This window comes from Harmonia axyridis, chromosome 2 (assembly GCF_914767665.1).
Source record: "Harmonia axyridis chromosome 2, icHarAxyr1.1, whole genome shotgun sequence".
In the NCBI taxonomy this organism is placed as follows: Eukaryota; Metazoa; Arthropoda; class Insecta; order Coleoptera; family Coccinellidae; genus Harmonia; species Harmonia axyridis.
The window spans coordinates 60,132,074-60,146,271 of record NC_059502.1 but is presented as its reverse complement, the minus strand read 5'-3'; the positions used below and the strand labels follow the sequence as shown (position 1 = coordinate 60,146,271).

Sequence of the window (14,198 nt, the reverse complement as noted above, 5' to 3'; positions counted from 1 at the left end):
CATTCTGAAATCAGTTGTTCTCGATCAATTCTAGTGATCAATAGTTTTTTTTTCGTTTGATTTTCTACACTCGATCGCTATGCAACACGAAACACGCAATTTGACCCAAGAGGAATGTGCCCTAGCGGTAGTTTTGCGAGAAAGAGGGTGGACATACACAAGAATTGCAGAAAGGTTTGGAGTTTCCCATACAAGTGTGTCCAGAATGTTGCAGCGATTCAGGGAGACAGGTATGAATGTCCGAAGACCAGGACAGGGTAGACCACGGGTAACAACTGCCATTCAAGAACGTTACTTGAGAGTTTCTTCGTTGAGAAAACGGTTTGCAACCGCTTCCTTCAACATCAGCTTGAGCAAACTCATAGGGTGCAAATTAGTACTCAGACAATAAGAAATCGCCTCAGAGAATATGATTTAAGGCCTCGTGTCGCGGCAAGAGGCCCAGCTCTTACCCCAGCCCATCGAAGGGCGCGTTTGGATTTTGCGAGAGAGCATATCCATTGGGAAGAGGCTGATTGGGAAAGAGTTCTCTTCACAAATGAGTCTAGATTCTGCCTCTACCATTGTGATCGACGTTCCCTTGTATACAGACGTCCACATGAAAGATATGCTCAGTGCAATTTCCTGAATACTACTGGTCTCGGGGGAGGATCGATTATGGTATGGGGTGGAATATATTTGACTGCTCGCACAGACCTAGTGGTCGTTGATAATGGAGCTATGAATGCTGATAGGTATATAAGGAACATTCTTGAAGAGCATGTAGTGCCATTTGCCCCATACATTGGTGAAAATTTCATTTTTATGGACGATAATGCCAGACCCCATCGTGCGCGCATCGTTCAGGAGTACCTTGAAGAGGTTGAAGTCTCTCGAATGGAATGGCCAGCAAGAAGTCCAGATCTCAATCCGATTGAGCAGGTTTGGGACAACATCAATAGAAGGCTGAGAAGTTCAGAAAATCATCCAGCTACTATTAATGACTTAGGAATCCAACTCAGAGAAATCTGGGAAGGATTAGATCAGAACATTTTAAGATCACTCATTTTGAGTATGAACCGTCGTTGCCGAGCTGTAATTAACGCAAGGGGTGGAAATACCAAGTATTGAATCACTTATCAGCATTCCAGTATTTTGATAATTGTTTAATATTTCTTCTTTCACATAAGATTCGGTGAAATCCTAAATTTTTCTTCCATTTAATGTGTCTTGTTTCGTTCAAAACCTTCCCGAGAGAACATAAAAAATAAGTTATAAAGTCAATGTAGAGTTCACTTTCATCAAAATTGAGATTTTCAGACTGTGCGTTAATTTTTTGGCGCAATGTATATCAGAAATTCAGAAAACAAACTTCAAGCGCGCCAAACGACGTGGAACTACGGATGACACTAGGAGAGCAATAGTTGCCAAACCTTGAATTTCAGCAGCTAGATACAGAAAATAATAAATATTCTGCTTATTATAAATTCGACAATTAGGAAAATATCGGATTCCAAATATTAAAATTTGCATATTTAATCGGGAATCACTCTAATAAATATATTTCATTCAATATAATATACATTCGTAATGATATAGTAAAATTGTAAATTTGAAAATATATCATAATCCGACAACGTAATCTAACCATGTTGGGGACATGTAAAAATTGCGTATACTCCCTCTATCTATGTTTATAACTCTATGGTCTCTACGAACGACTACATCAACATGTTCATACACGAAGTCATCTTCTCATCGAGCAAAGCTACAGCATGCGATCGTTTCTGTAAAGTAACGGTTGAATAGATGGTTCAACACGGGTTCGTTTCCGTTGCCCTGGGGTCTTTTTGTTTCGAAGCGTTTTTGTACGATCCCCCCTTTTCTTTTCTAGATTGATGCCCATTCAAGGAGATGTTAACCATATTCGATCTTTGCCGTTTCTTTGACGGCACTTCTATACAAGACTTATACCAAACCATTGAATTATCGGAACTCGAAGCCGGTTCTTAGTGGTGAAGAGAGATGTCCAACGGTAAACTGGTTATTTCAAATGTAGATGATATGGTTGGGTAATTTATATCTACAACTTTTATCCCTAACCCCTGAACCAGACACGTCAATGTGCTTTTATCAATAGACCGATACAGCACGACAAATGTCAGAGGAACATGTGTCCATTTATGCGATTGAAATAGCACGTAACAAGTAACAAAAAACTAAAATATTACCATTTATGCAAACCTCAGAGTAATAAACATAGGTAGAGGGGGCATATTTCATTTTCAGTAAGCATATTTTGTCCCCAACATGAACTATCCAATTTAACATGAAGCGCGCGGAAATGAAAACATATCAGTGATACGATATTTCACTCAATTCGCCAGTTTTTCCACGAAGAACGCACTTTTTATTTTCCATAGTGAATCAACGTTTCATATTAACTCAAAATATATTGAGATGAATACCTAAATATATCACAAATTCAGAACACAAACTTCAAGCGTGCCAAACGAAGTGAAACAACGGATGACACTAGGCGAGCAATAGTTGCCAAACCTTGGATTTCAGCAGGTAGATACAGAAAATAATAAATATTCTGCCTAATATAAAATCGACCATCAGGAAAAATATCGGATTCCAAATATTCAAATTTGCATATTTAATGAGAATCACTCAAACAAATATATTTCATTCAATATAATATACGTTCATAATGATATACATAGTGAAATTGTGGATTTGAAAATATATCATAATTCGACAACGTAATCTAACCATGTTGGAGACATGTAAAAATTGCGTATAGTCCCTCTATCTATGTTTAATACTCTATGATGCAAACCAAATAGCAAATAGGAGTAACGCATTGTATAAAACAGTTTCATGTCATTTGAATGAAGGTATCATATTTTGTTATGAATAATGAAAAATTGACGAATAAGGTACACAAGGTAGCAACATCAGGTCTTCGAAATCATAATGTACTTAGGTACTGTAATAAATATTCATTGTAGGTACTGCTTATTCCTACCTGTTCTGCTCTTCTGCATCAGAAAATCGCGTTCAAGTAAATTTTGAATATCAATTTTAATTGTTGATTGAAATAGCTATTTGACTACACTCTCATTGAAAAATATGACATTCAACTTGTTTGTTGTTATTTGATGATGCAGGACTGAAAACAATACTCAAATTGGAAAAACAAATATTGCATGCTTTAAAACCAAACACTCAACACAAAATATACCAGAAGACTTAACGATAGGTGGAACACATTTTAGCATTCAACCACAAAATTCCTGGGAGGTGGGAATGATATTAGATAAACATCTGAGTTAGGGGGAGCATATAGAAATAACAAACACCGGCTTAAATTCAGTATGCTATAATATCAGAGTGCTGTCCAAATACCTCAAGAAAAACATTTTAAAAACAGTCTATTTCTCCAAATTTTTCTGATAATTATTTTTGGGCTCAAGTAGAGAGAATCTTGCAGAGGTTTAGTCAGAGAGAATAAGATTCTCACGGTCTATGCAGTTTACATCCGAGAATGCCTAAACTTTGTTCTTCAGAATCTTCAGACCTTTTCGAAAATTATTTGAGCCGAAGCAGTTATGAGAGAAGAGACACACACTACATATATCCTAAGCATCACCTCACAATGACTAAGAAAGGGTGTCACTATTCCTGTCTGAAAATGTCCAATAGAAGGGAAACAAATGTAAGAAAATTTAAAAAAGCAATATTTGAAATGCTAATAACATTGGAGCCTCATAACTTATGATAAAGGTGAATTTTATAATAAATTGTAATTCTTCCCTTTTTGACACTATTTTCTTTTTGTTATTTGTAGTGCCTAGAAATAAAGATGTTTTCCATTCTATTCGATTCTAATTTCTCCCCCATTGCAAATGAAAAGGCTTTCTTCCAATAAGAGGTTTCATGTTGACATAAAAATAGATTATATTTTAAGAGAAATCAATGGATGTTTATTTCATTGTAAAGAGGAAGGTATACCATTAGCCAAGGAAAACGATATAAGCCAAATGGTCACCATGGTATGCTTTTCGTGAAATTCGCCAAAACCAATTCGAATATTGTGGAGCATTCGCATAGACCCTATCTTTCACGTGGCCCCAAAAAAAAGGTGTTTTATCACAAGTGTTTTAATCACAAGTTAAGTGGGGAAGAAAACAACGACGATATTGGAACGACCACATCAGCAGAATGGACGCAGGCAGAATTGCTAGGATAGCCCGAGACGGAATCCAAGGTATCAGAAGACCAGTCGGCAGACCCCCTAAGCGCTGGAAAGACTCCTGGATATCTACATCCACCGAGGACTAAAGTGGAATATACAAGCCCTAGGCTTAAATTGAGAAGAAGAAGAAGAATCACAAGATCTCGGTGGCTAATTGTGATCACCTCTTCCAGAAATGATCATTGTTTTGTTGCTTATGTGGCACATAGCGCCGTCTTGTTGGAAATGAACGTCGTCCTCGTCAATATTATACAAAATATGGTGTTGTGTGGTTTGTAGAATGCCTAATCTCCAAGATCCACTAGAAATCAACAAACCTTGGTTTTCGTCAACACTACAGCAGCAATATTCTGAGTGGTTCTCAAATGACCCACACGCTTTAGATTGTTGACATCGCTAACTTGACCCAACATCTCAAATTTTTTCAAAAGTTTTACTATTGCCGCCCAAGAAGGTGCTTGACGACGAACCGAAAGAGCTTTTACGAACTTTGACTGCGAAATTTCTACCATTTTTGTAGTGAATCTTACAATTTCAGTGCGTTTTTAAAGCATTTATGTTTCCATTTTCAATAATGGAGTAGATTTACTTATAAAGTGTCAAGAAATGAGCTACAACTACCCAGATAAGAAGCTATGGAAGTTAAACCTCTTATTAGAATACTCTTTAGATGCATCAGTGGTTTAGACAGTTTAGAATAGAAATGGAAGATTTGAAGGAAAAAAAGATGTATGATGACGGAATCTGTGAGCTAGGTTCATCTGTGGTGCGTACTAGTTTTGTAATGAAAGGAAATAGCTCTACCTTTTGATACAGTGAATGCACACACGTTGATGAATAAAGCACATTTTTGAATATAGTTCTAGTTTCATCTAGTATATTATATTCAAATAAGTAACAATATATATTTTAGATCAAACCACTGAAAAGGCAAAACTACCAGCGCTCCCACTTTATGAACACTTGCTATCCCTAGAATAGTATTTATATTGCAACTACTATATTTTTCATATAAAATGTAAATTTAATCGAAATGTAAATTACTGGCTGAAAGACTTCGGTCGATAGCCATTTGATATGTAACCAATAAAGTTCTCTCACTCTATTTTAGATCTCTAATAAAAAGAGAATAAAATTACGAAAATTCTTACCTTACAGCCTTCACAAGACGTTACACCATAATGATAACCTGATGCCTTGTCTCCACAAACTTTACAAGGAACAAAGGATTTGGTTGTTGATGAGCTATTCGAATCTGCAGGCACATAATGTTCTGGAAAAAAAAATTGATATTCTTCATCTAGCAATAAGTTATGAAATTATTTTAATGATTTGATTAAAGATGGTAGAGATAACTTCTATACAGGGTGTTTCAAGAAACGCTGGTCCCGTTATTAGTATGTATATGTAAAAAACAACAGAATAATTATGTCTACTCAGTGTATCTGTATATACTCAATAATTGAAAAAAATTGATCATACTGACATACAGAAATCAGTTCCAAAAAGGTGAAGCGAATATGGTGGAATGTGATGTGGATCGTATAATTAAGTTTGAAAAAATATCGATTCAATCAAAATACCTTCAGAAGTAATAATCCCCAAATAATTAACTACATCAAAGTTTCCCTTAAATTTTTTTTTTTTTAAATTAAAAAAACACAATTTAATTGTTTAAAACTGTTTTTTTCCCTGAATTGTACTTTTACACTTTTCATATTACTTTTCGACTAATTTTCTCATGAAATAGTCTTTAGAACACCACTCGAGATACCATTTTATCAGGTTAAATTTTAGTGATTTTACATATAGAAAATCAATTCGATCGAACAATTGACTAGCGATTTGCCAATATTGGCCTTAAAGGCGTAGTAGCTCCGATCTCAAGCTATACTGCCATAAACGTCATGAGAATATTTGCAGTCTGATCGTCTATATCTGCACAGCAACGTAAAGAAGTAAAAGTAACTGTTATGCAATACCGATTTGGAATAGCAAACGGTGTGACAAAAAACCGAATAATGTTGGTATTCAACGTTGTTATCATACTTGGGAGTACGACATTACTGCGTTGAGATCGTTGACTAGTCCTGACTACTGATATGGTAGGTAGTGATTGTTCAAGAAGTTATTATACACTGTGATTACCTGTTCTCGAGAAAGCTTGATTGTTGATATGATATGGTGTTTTTTTTTTAATATAATACAGTTTACTTCAAGATAGCATTATGATAATTATATATGAAAGTACAGTGGAATTGATCTCAAATAATGGGACTTTATTCCAAATATGTCAAATTTTATTGTTTAGATCCAAGAAAATCTTCAAGTGAACATACGAACATTTTTCAAGGAAAAAGTGAGATATTAGATTTTTATATCATAAAAATAAATTTATTTTCATAAAATGAGGTAGTTCTCAGAAAAGCATTGCAGGTTCATTACATCTCTTGAATGAAATAACCTCTTGATCATTTAATTTATTGAATAGATTTTTTCAAATAAAAACTGCCATAAGATTCTGAAAACTCGAATTATTGAAAATAACACGTTTTCAAGTACAAACTGTGTATACCTACGATACAAGGTTATTCAACTTCATGCTTTTTAGACGTTTATGGAAAATTAATCATAATTTTGTGCTGAAAATTTGCACATTGTGTTTGAGACAATGATCTTCCTCCCTAATATATTTTCAGATCTCTACAACTCCTGGTTATACCGGAAACAGATTCTTCAAGAGAACAATATCCAGAGAATGAACTGGCCAACGAACTCACCAGACCTGAAACCAATTGAGCACGTATGGAGATTACCTTCAACCTTCAACTTTTTAGGAACTGAGTTTAGCCCTTCAGGATGAATGGAACGATATGCCTGAAAATTTCACTAATGACTTGATTCGTGGGATGCCTAGGCATATTGGGCAGTTGATTGGAAGAAGAGTTGGTCATACGGACTATTGAATTTGGATTCAGTTGTGGAATAACTACTATAATTGAACAAAAATAAATAATAAATAAATTTAGATTTTTTCTCATTTTTCCTATTTTGTCTCATCCTGCATAAAGCAAAGAGTAACAAACAAAGGTTTTCTATTAAATATATTGCAGTTGAAGTAGAGGAAAATATTCATCCCATTTCCAGAACATAAATTGTTTATTTCTTGAGAAACCTAAGGGGTCAAGAATTTTGACGATGTGTGTATATGCGTTTTTTTTATATCAAAATGAAACCATTTATTGTAAAATCTTTCACTCCTAATTGCCCAATTTCATCTAGATCGAATAAATTCGTCGTTCTGAAATTTTCAGGCGAAAATAATTACGATGTGGATTTCGTTTATAAACAAAATTAACCGTTGTAATTCCTATCCTAAAAATGTTTACTTCTGGATAGACAAAAAAAATTATCATCAGTGGGTCGAATCTTATCGTTTGAGTCCTGAGACCATTCATCGTTAGAAGTTATTTGAATGTAAGGATCTCAGAGTTTTATTCTTCATATCTGAATTTAAAAAAAATTATGATTAAGTATACTATAGATTCGGATTACAAGCAGAGTTAAGTAATATGGCGCTCGACCTTTTTTCCATTAATCATTCAAATATATGTTCTACCATCATAGAGTAAGTCTTGAATAAAGAGATGAAGAGTGAAAATTTCAATTGAAACGTTCTCTTCATCTTCTAAAGAGCCCCATTCGAATGTGCTCTCCGCAAATTGTATGCATAATCGCCGCTTATCGATCAAATCTTTTCAGCTCAGTTACTCATCGTTACAAGGTCTCTGCTCTGAACTTGACCTCAGTTTTACGGTCTTGCCGTTACACTATCCTATTTCTCTTGCACTTTATTCTTGTTTCCTGATGGTACCCAGACAGTTTTCAGGCTAATTACTGTTTACGTCATGGACTGTTGATCTAGAGGGGATTGTTTACTTTCGTATTCCTTCTCTTGAATTAAGTCTTGTTTCAATATTGAAAATTGGTGGTTCCTCTTTAGGATATGATGTTCAGAAGTAAGTGTGCATCTGTGGTCGCGCGCCTCTCGTTTACCTGTTACTTTGAACAATCCAACAGACAGTGGCGTCAAATCATAAGAACGAGGCCGTCAATTCTTCCCCCAAAACAGAAAGCACTCATTGTAAATATAATATTCTTGAAATGTAATGATTTCAGATTCAGCAAAATCTTTAGTCACTGCCTTGCATGGGCTACTTTCGAAAGTAAGGAGAATCTGCTCAAAATTATAAAATGATTTATCAACTAAAAGAAAGCAGCTTATCAAAATCTCGGGAGCAATGAGTAACCCACTCTTTACAAATGTGGGAATTCAATAGAAAACTTTTTATAGTCCTGATTCATTTCTTGTTTTTATTGATTGAGTCCTGTATCTTCCAAAAATATTTTTAGTATGCAGATGATTTTGTCGTTCTTGGCAGGAATATGAGCACTATTGAACCAAACAGAACAGAGTATTCAGCACCAGTAAAAATCAAGGCCGAAGCTGCCGTACATAGTGTGCTGGCATCAGCACCCAATGAAGAACCAGATAATTTTTGAAGAATATTTTTCCTCGACTTCAATTTCATACGTAATATTCCAAGTGGACCTTGAAAGAGCAGAACAACTTAAATACTTAGGGGTCTTTCATGTTTTATAAATCAAATGATTTATAGTGTTTCTGATGTCATAGTCAGTTCGATTATGAGATGTTGTGTATCTATGTGGTTTTTTAAAAAATCGACTAAAAATTTTATACATCATATGTGAAAATATTATTGAAGATAATTCATAGAGTTGGAGGACATTACAATACCAAACAACTGTATTCGGAAAAAAAAATTAAATCATAAGCAAAATTATTTTAATATAGCACCAGAATTACTGTAGATCAATATGACAGATTTCATTGGTTCAATGAAGCAAATACAACACCTTTTTTTCTATTATGGTCCTAAATTGTTGCCTCTTCATACTTTATATGAATAATTTCTAGAATCCGCAGAGTAAGAATCACATTTAGAGACTAGTAGATTTTCAACAATTTTGAGTCTTTTTGTGACTCTATTAGGATCAAACAAAGCTAGATAAGTGTTTTCAGACTTATACGAAAACCTCGCATGTGAAATCACAAGCTCAGGTCTTCTAGGAAATGAAGCAAGGGAACAGACCAACAAAGCAACGGCAGTGTCAGGACATTTGGAATATCTGATCTGGAAAAACAATCATCTGAGTACAGAAAGTAAATCAAGGATATATTGGAGATGTGTACGACCAGCTACGACATATGTCGCAGAACCATATGTGACAATGTGACAAAGAGAATCTTGAGAACAACCGAGATGAAACCCTTGAGAACAGTGAGAACAATAAAAGGATATACACTGAACGATAGGCAGAGGAACACAACCATAAGAGAAATGTGTCAAACAGATGATAGTAGAAAATAGTAAGATGGACGAGAGGAAGAAGGAGAAAATGGGACCAGCACGTTGACAGAATGAAACACATAGGTAAATCGGAACAAAACAGCCAAAAAGAAGAATACTCTGCTCCATCTACAACAACGGTTAAACTTTAAATTTGGATCTAATGAAGAAGTGATTGCCGATTCTGAAGCCTTTTTCGAAAGCAAAGACAAATCTTTCTACATATTAAAGGCACTGAGAACTTAAAGGCGCGTTGGGGTATATGTATCACGCTTGAAGGTGACTTTGTTGAAGAACAAAGTCCAAATTTTGAGGGAAACTGTGTTTTTACTGGATAGGCTCAGGACTTATTGAGTACAGTGTTACTTTATCTATGTAAAAACTGTGGAATATTTTTCGAATTTCAAGGTCCACTTGGAAAATTTACGTATGAAATTGTAGTCAAGGAATAATACTCTTCAAAAATTATCTGGTTCTTCATGGGTTGCTGATGCCAGCACACTTCGTACGTCAGCTTTGGCCTTGGTTTTTACTGCTGCTGAATACTGTTTGGTTCAATAGTGCTCATGTCCATAAAATTGATGCACAGCTTAACGTTTCTATGAGAATTATCATGAAACTATTAAATCTACACCTTTATTTATATTGGTTACTAGCGCTATCACGTATAGTTCAGCCTCATATTCGTAGACAGGTTGCAGTCAAAAAATCTTGGGATATATAATATTTCATTTCCAGCCGAACTTATTTTCAATTGTATATCATCTCCCAGATATACTAGAACTGCCAGATTAAAGTCACGCAAACCTTGATGGATTCATACTTTTTTTCAATCTAATGAAAGTGACAAAGGATTTTGGCGTTCAGAATGGAGTTCTTGTGATGTGTTCAACAATAGTCTAATGGTTGAACCTTCAGAGAAGTTTCAGGTTCCTCCCTAAGAAAATTTGGTGTATTTTAAATCGACTTAGGACTGGTCATAGTCTTTGCAATAGTATGCTCTTGAAATGGCATTCTATTGAAAGCCCACTTTGTGAGTGTGGTGTAGAAAAAACTATTGACCAATTTATAAATGTCATGGTGTTTTCTAGCTATCCATTCAGTTTCAGATTCTTCTTTAGAATGGGTCGCTAACTTTAAATCAATATAATGGAAACTAACATCTATTACTCCTTTCTGGTTCTTTTCTTATTTGTTTTCAGATTTAATTATAAAGTGTTCAACCGTTGGTAAAGAGAAAGGATGGAGAAGATTTTGTTTGGATGAAGAGGAAGCCCTTCAATATAAATATGTCAGCCTATTATGTAAACAAATACACAAACCAGTCACTGCACCTATACAGGGAGACAGAGTTTTTGCTGAGGTTTTTATCTGTGCTCTTGTATCATACTTAGAAATGTATGATGCCCCGTTTAAATTTCCTCTGCTGATAGTGAAATTATATCCACACATGCTTTGTTTGTTCGAAGTTGATAATTTTTTGTATTGCTCTATCTCCAAAGAATATAAAGGGTGTTTTTTTAGAGCTATAGAACTTTAAATTGCAATGAAACAACGATGGATTATTCGATTGACATGAATTTTATTTATCCGCAAGATAATCTTGTGGCAATACATTTTAAATATGATTTCTGGCATATGACCGCCACGGCCGGCTCGGATGTAGTCCAATCTGGACGTCCATTTTTCGATTACTTTTGCCAACATTTGTGGCCGTATATCGGCAATAACACGGCGAATGTTGTCTTACAAATAGTCAAGGCGGTCACCAAACGTGTCTTTCAATAAATCGATTGTGGCACGAGCTGTGTGACATGTTGCGCCGTCTTGTTGGAACCACAGCTCCTGGACATCATGGTTGTTCAATTCAGGAATGAAAAAGTTAGTAATCATGGCTCTATGCCGATCACCATTGACTGTAACGTTCTGGCCATCATCGTTTTTGAAGAATTACGGACCAATGATTCCACCAGCCCATAAAGCGCACCAAACAGTCAGTTTTTCTGGATGTAACGGTGTTTCGACATACAAATGCGGCAGTTTTGTTTGTTGACATAGCCATTCAACCAGAAGTGCGCTTCATCGCTAAACAAAATTCGCTTATGAAAATCCGGATACGTATTCCGCACAGAACCATTATTTTCAAAATAAAATTGCACTATTTGCAAGCGTTGTTCAGGCGTGAGTCTATTCATGATGAATTGCCAAACCACTTGACAGCAGTTAAATCGGTCGCCAACTTGAACAGTAATGCCAACTTAAAGTAATATAGCTCGAAAAAAAACACCCATTATATTAGTACATGTTGGGGACAATAGCCTCTCACTGAAAATGATGAATGCACCTTCTGTGGATGTTTATTACTGTGTGTTCTGATGTGAGAGTGTTGATTGGTGTTGGTGTTGATATTTGCAATGAAAATCGGCAATATCAAATGCAATCAACCGCAGCATCTATTTTTCATTAAGATATAGGCGTCATGCTGTGATACCTTCTAGATGCCGATAGATATAATGATTCAAACACACGTCTCGCAGCAAGGTATCGGAGAGAAATCACTCGTATTTATCTTTGATTTACTCGAAATATCACCATTACGAAACGGTGCATTTCCTACTTTCACCGTCAGCTGGCATCGAATAGATTTTCGTATTTTGCATTATCGCATTATTACGTGATTCGAAAAGAACCATTATTGCTGGACAGATCTCTACTCCTAACATTACCCACGGACAAATTGAGATTGAGAATAAGTGACTCGATTAACTTTCGTACTCGATTTTTGTCGGAAATTATGTCCATTATATTCAATAAGGCTGAGATTGGATCGATATCTCTCGACTAGGAAGGAATTCGGTACATATTAGATAATGAAGAGTTAATATCTGGGAAGTTCTGTTATTCAAATAATATTTTCTTTGTTGAGGTCTCATGAAAAACATTGCCAATTTTACAGATTTTTCCAATAAGAGGTTTGATTTTGAATGGCCCGCTATCTGGTCAGTTGTCACTCTTAAAGCTGTTACCTTTTGACATTTGACAGTTTGAACTAAGCCATTCATAAAAATGGAAGACACACTTTTTAACCAACGCACTCAAATCGTTAAAATTCACTACAAAATAGCGAAAATGTTGCAGTCACAGTTGGTAAAACAGTTCAAAATTTTTTCTAATAACAGCTTTCATCTTGAATAGCCCGCTATCTGGCAGCTGTCACTTTTGAATCTGTCATCTTTTGACATTTGACCAGTAAAAATAAAGCCATTATTGAAAATGGAAGATATACGTTTCCACAAAGCACTGAAATCGTTAAAATTTCACATTTCAAAAAAGTAAAGCTCTTTTGGATCGTCTTGAAGCACCTTCTCGGTTTACTGTAGTAAAATTGTTGTTTTTATATCAAAATTAAACCTCTTATTGAAAAACCCTTTACAATATGGTTTATTATTATCCCTTTCAATACAAAACATCTCGATAGGTAAAGGGCGTTTTTTTAGAGCTATAGAACTTTAAATTGCAATAAAACAACGATGGATTATTCGATTGAGATGAATTTTATTTATACGCAAGATAATCTTGTGGCATTACATTTTAAATAAGATTTCTGGCATATGACCGCCACGGCTGGCTCGGATGTAATCCAATCTGGAAGTCCAATTTTCGATGACTTTTTCCAACATTTGTGGCCGTATATCGGCAATAACACGGCGAATGTTGTCGTCCAAATGGTCAAGGGTTTGTGGCTTATCCGCATAGACCAATGACTTTACATAGCCCCACAGAAAGTAGTCTAGCGGTGTTAAATCACAAGATCTTGGAGGCCAATTTACAGGTCCAAAACGTGAAATTAGGCGGTCACCAAACGTGCGTTTCAATAAATCGATTGTAGCACGAGCTGTGTGACATGTTGCGCCGTCTTGTTGGAACCACAGCTCCTGGACATCATGGTTGTTCAATTCAGGAATGAAAAAGTTAGTAATCGTGGCTCTATACCGATCACCATTGACTGTAACGTTCTGGCCATCATCGTTTTTGAAGAAGTACAGACCAATGATTCTACCAGCCCATAAAGCGCACCAAACAGTCAGTTTTTATGGATGTAACGGTGTTTCGACATACACTTGAAGATTAGCTTCACTCCAAATGCGGCAGTTTTGTTTGTTGACGTAGCCATTCAACCAGAAGTGCGCTTCATCGCTGAACAAAATAAAATGGATGTAGTGCGCGATACGTATTCCGCCAGTGACGGCTCGTGCCCTCGAGATGTGGGTCGGCCACACTCCGGAAAATTACGAACGTATATATCAAATTTATTAAAATTCATTAGTTCCAAAAAATGAAGTGATGAAATGTCTTCAAACCTTATTTCAATTTGAGTTATAATTAAATCCAGAATTTCACAAAAAAGCCGTTTCATTGAGGAATTATCCGTGAGCTGAATTTCGGAATCTATTTTACGTTTTCGACGTCTAGCACTCGGTGGCATTACTTCTGGGAGTTTTTCTACTTCTGAATATAAGCGA

At 35.6% G+C, this 14,198-nt stretch overlaps 1 protein-coding gene across 3 annotated transcripts in view; it reads right to left on the bottom strand.

The window, feature by feature from the left end:
* LOC123672782 (ecdysone-induced protein 78C) overlaps positions 1-14,198 on the bottom strand; it is an 81,672-nt gene that overhangs the window by 17,950 nt on the left and 49,524 nt on the right. For all 3 annotated transcript variants that reach the window (XM_045607069.1, XM_045607067.1, XM_045607068.1), the window contains exon 3: positions 5,395-5,516. In XM_045607069.1, the coding sequence (XP_045463025.1) occupies positions 5,395-5,516 (122 nt within the window). The remainder of the gene's footprint in view (positions 1-5,394; positions 5,517-14,198) is intronic.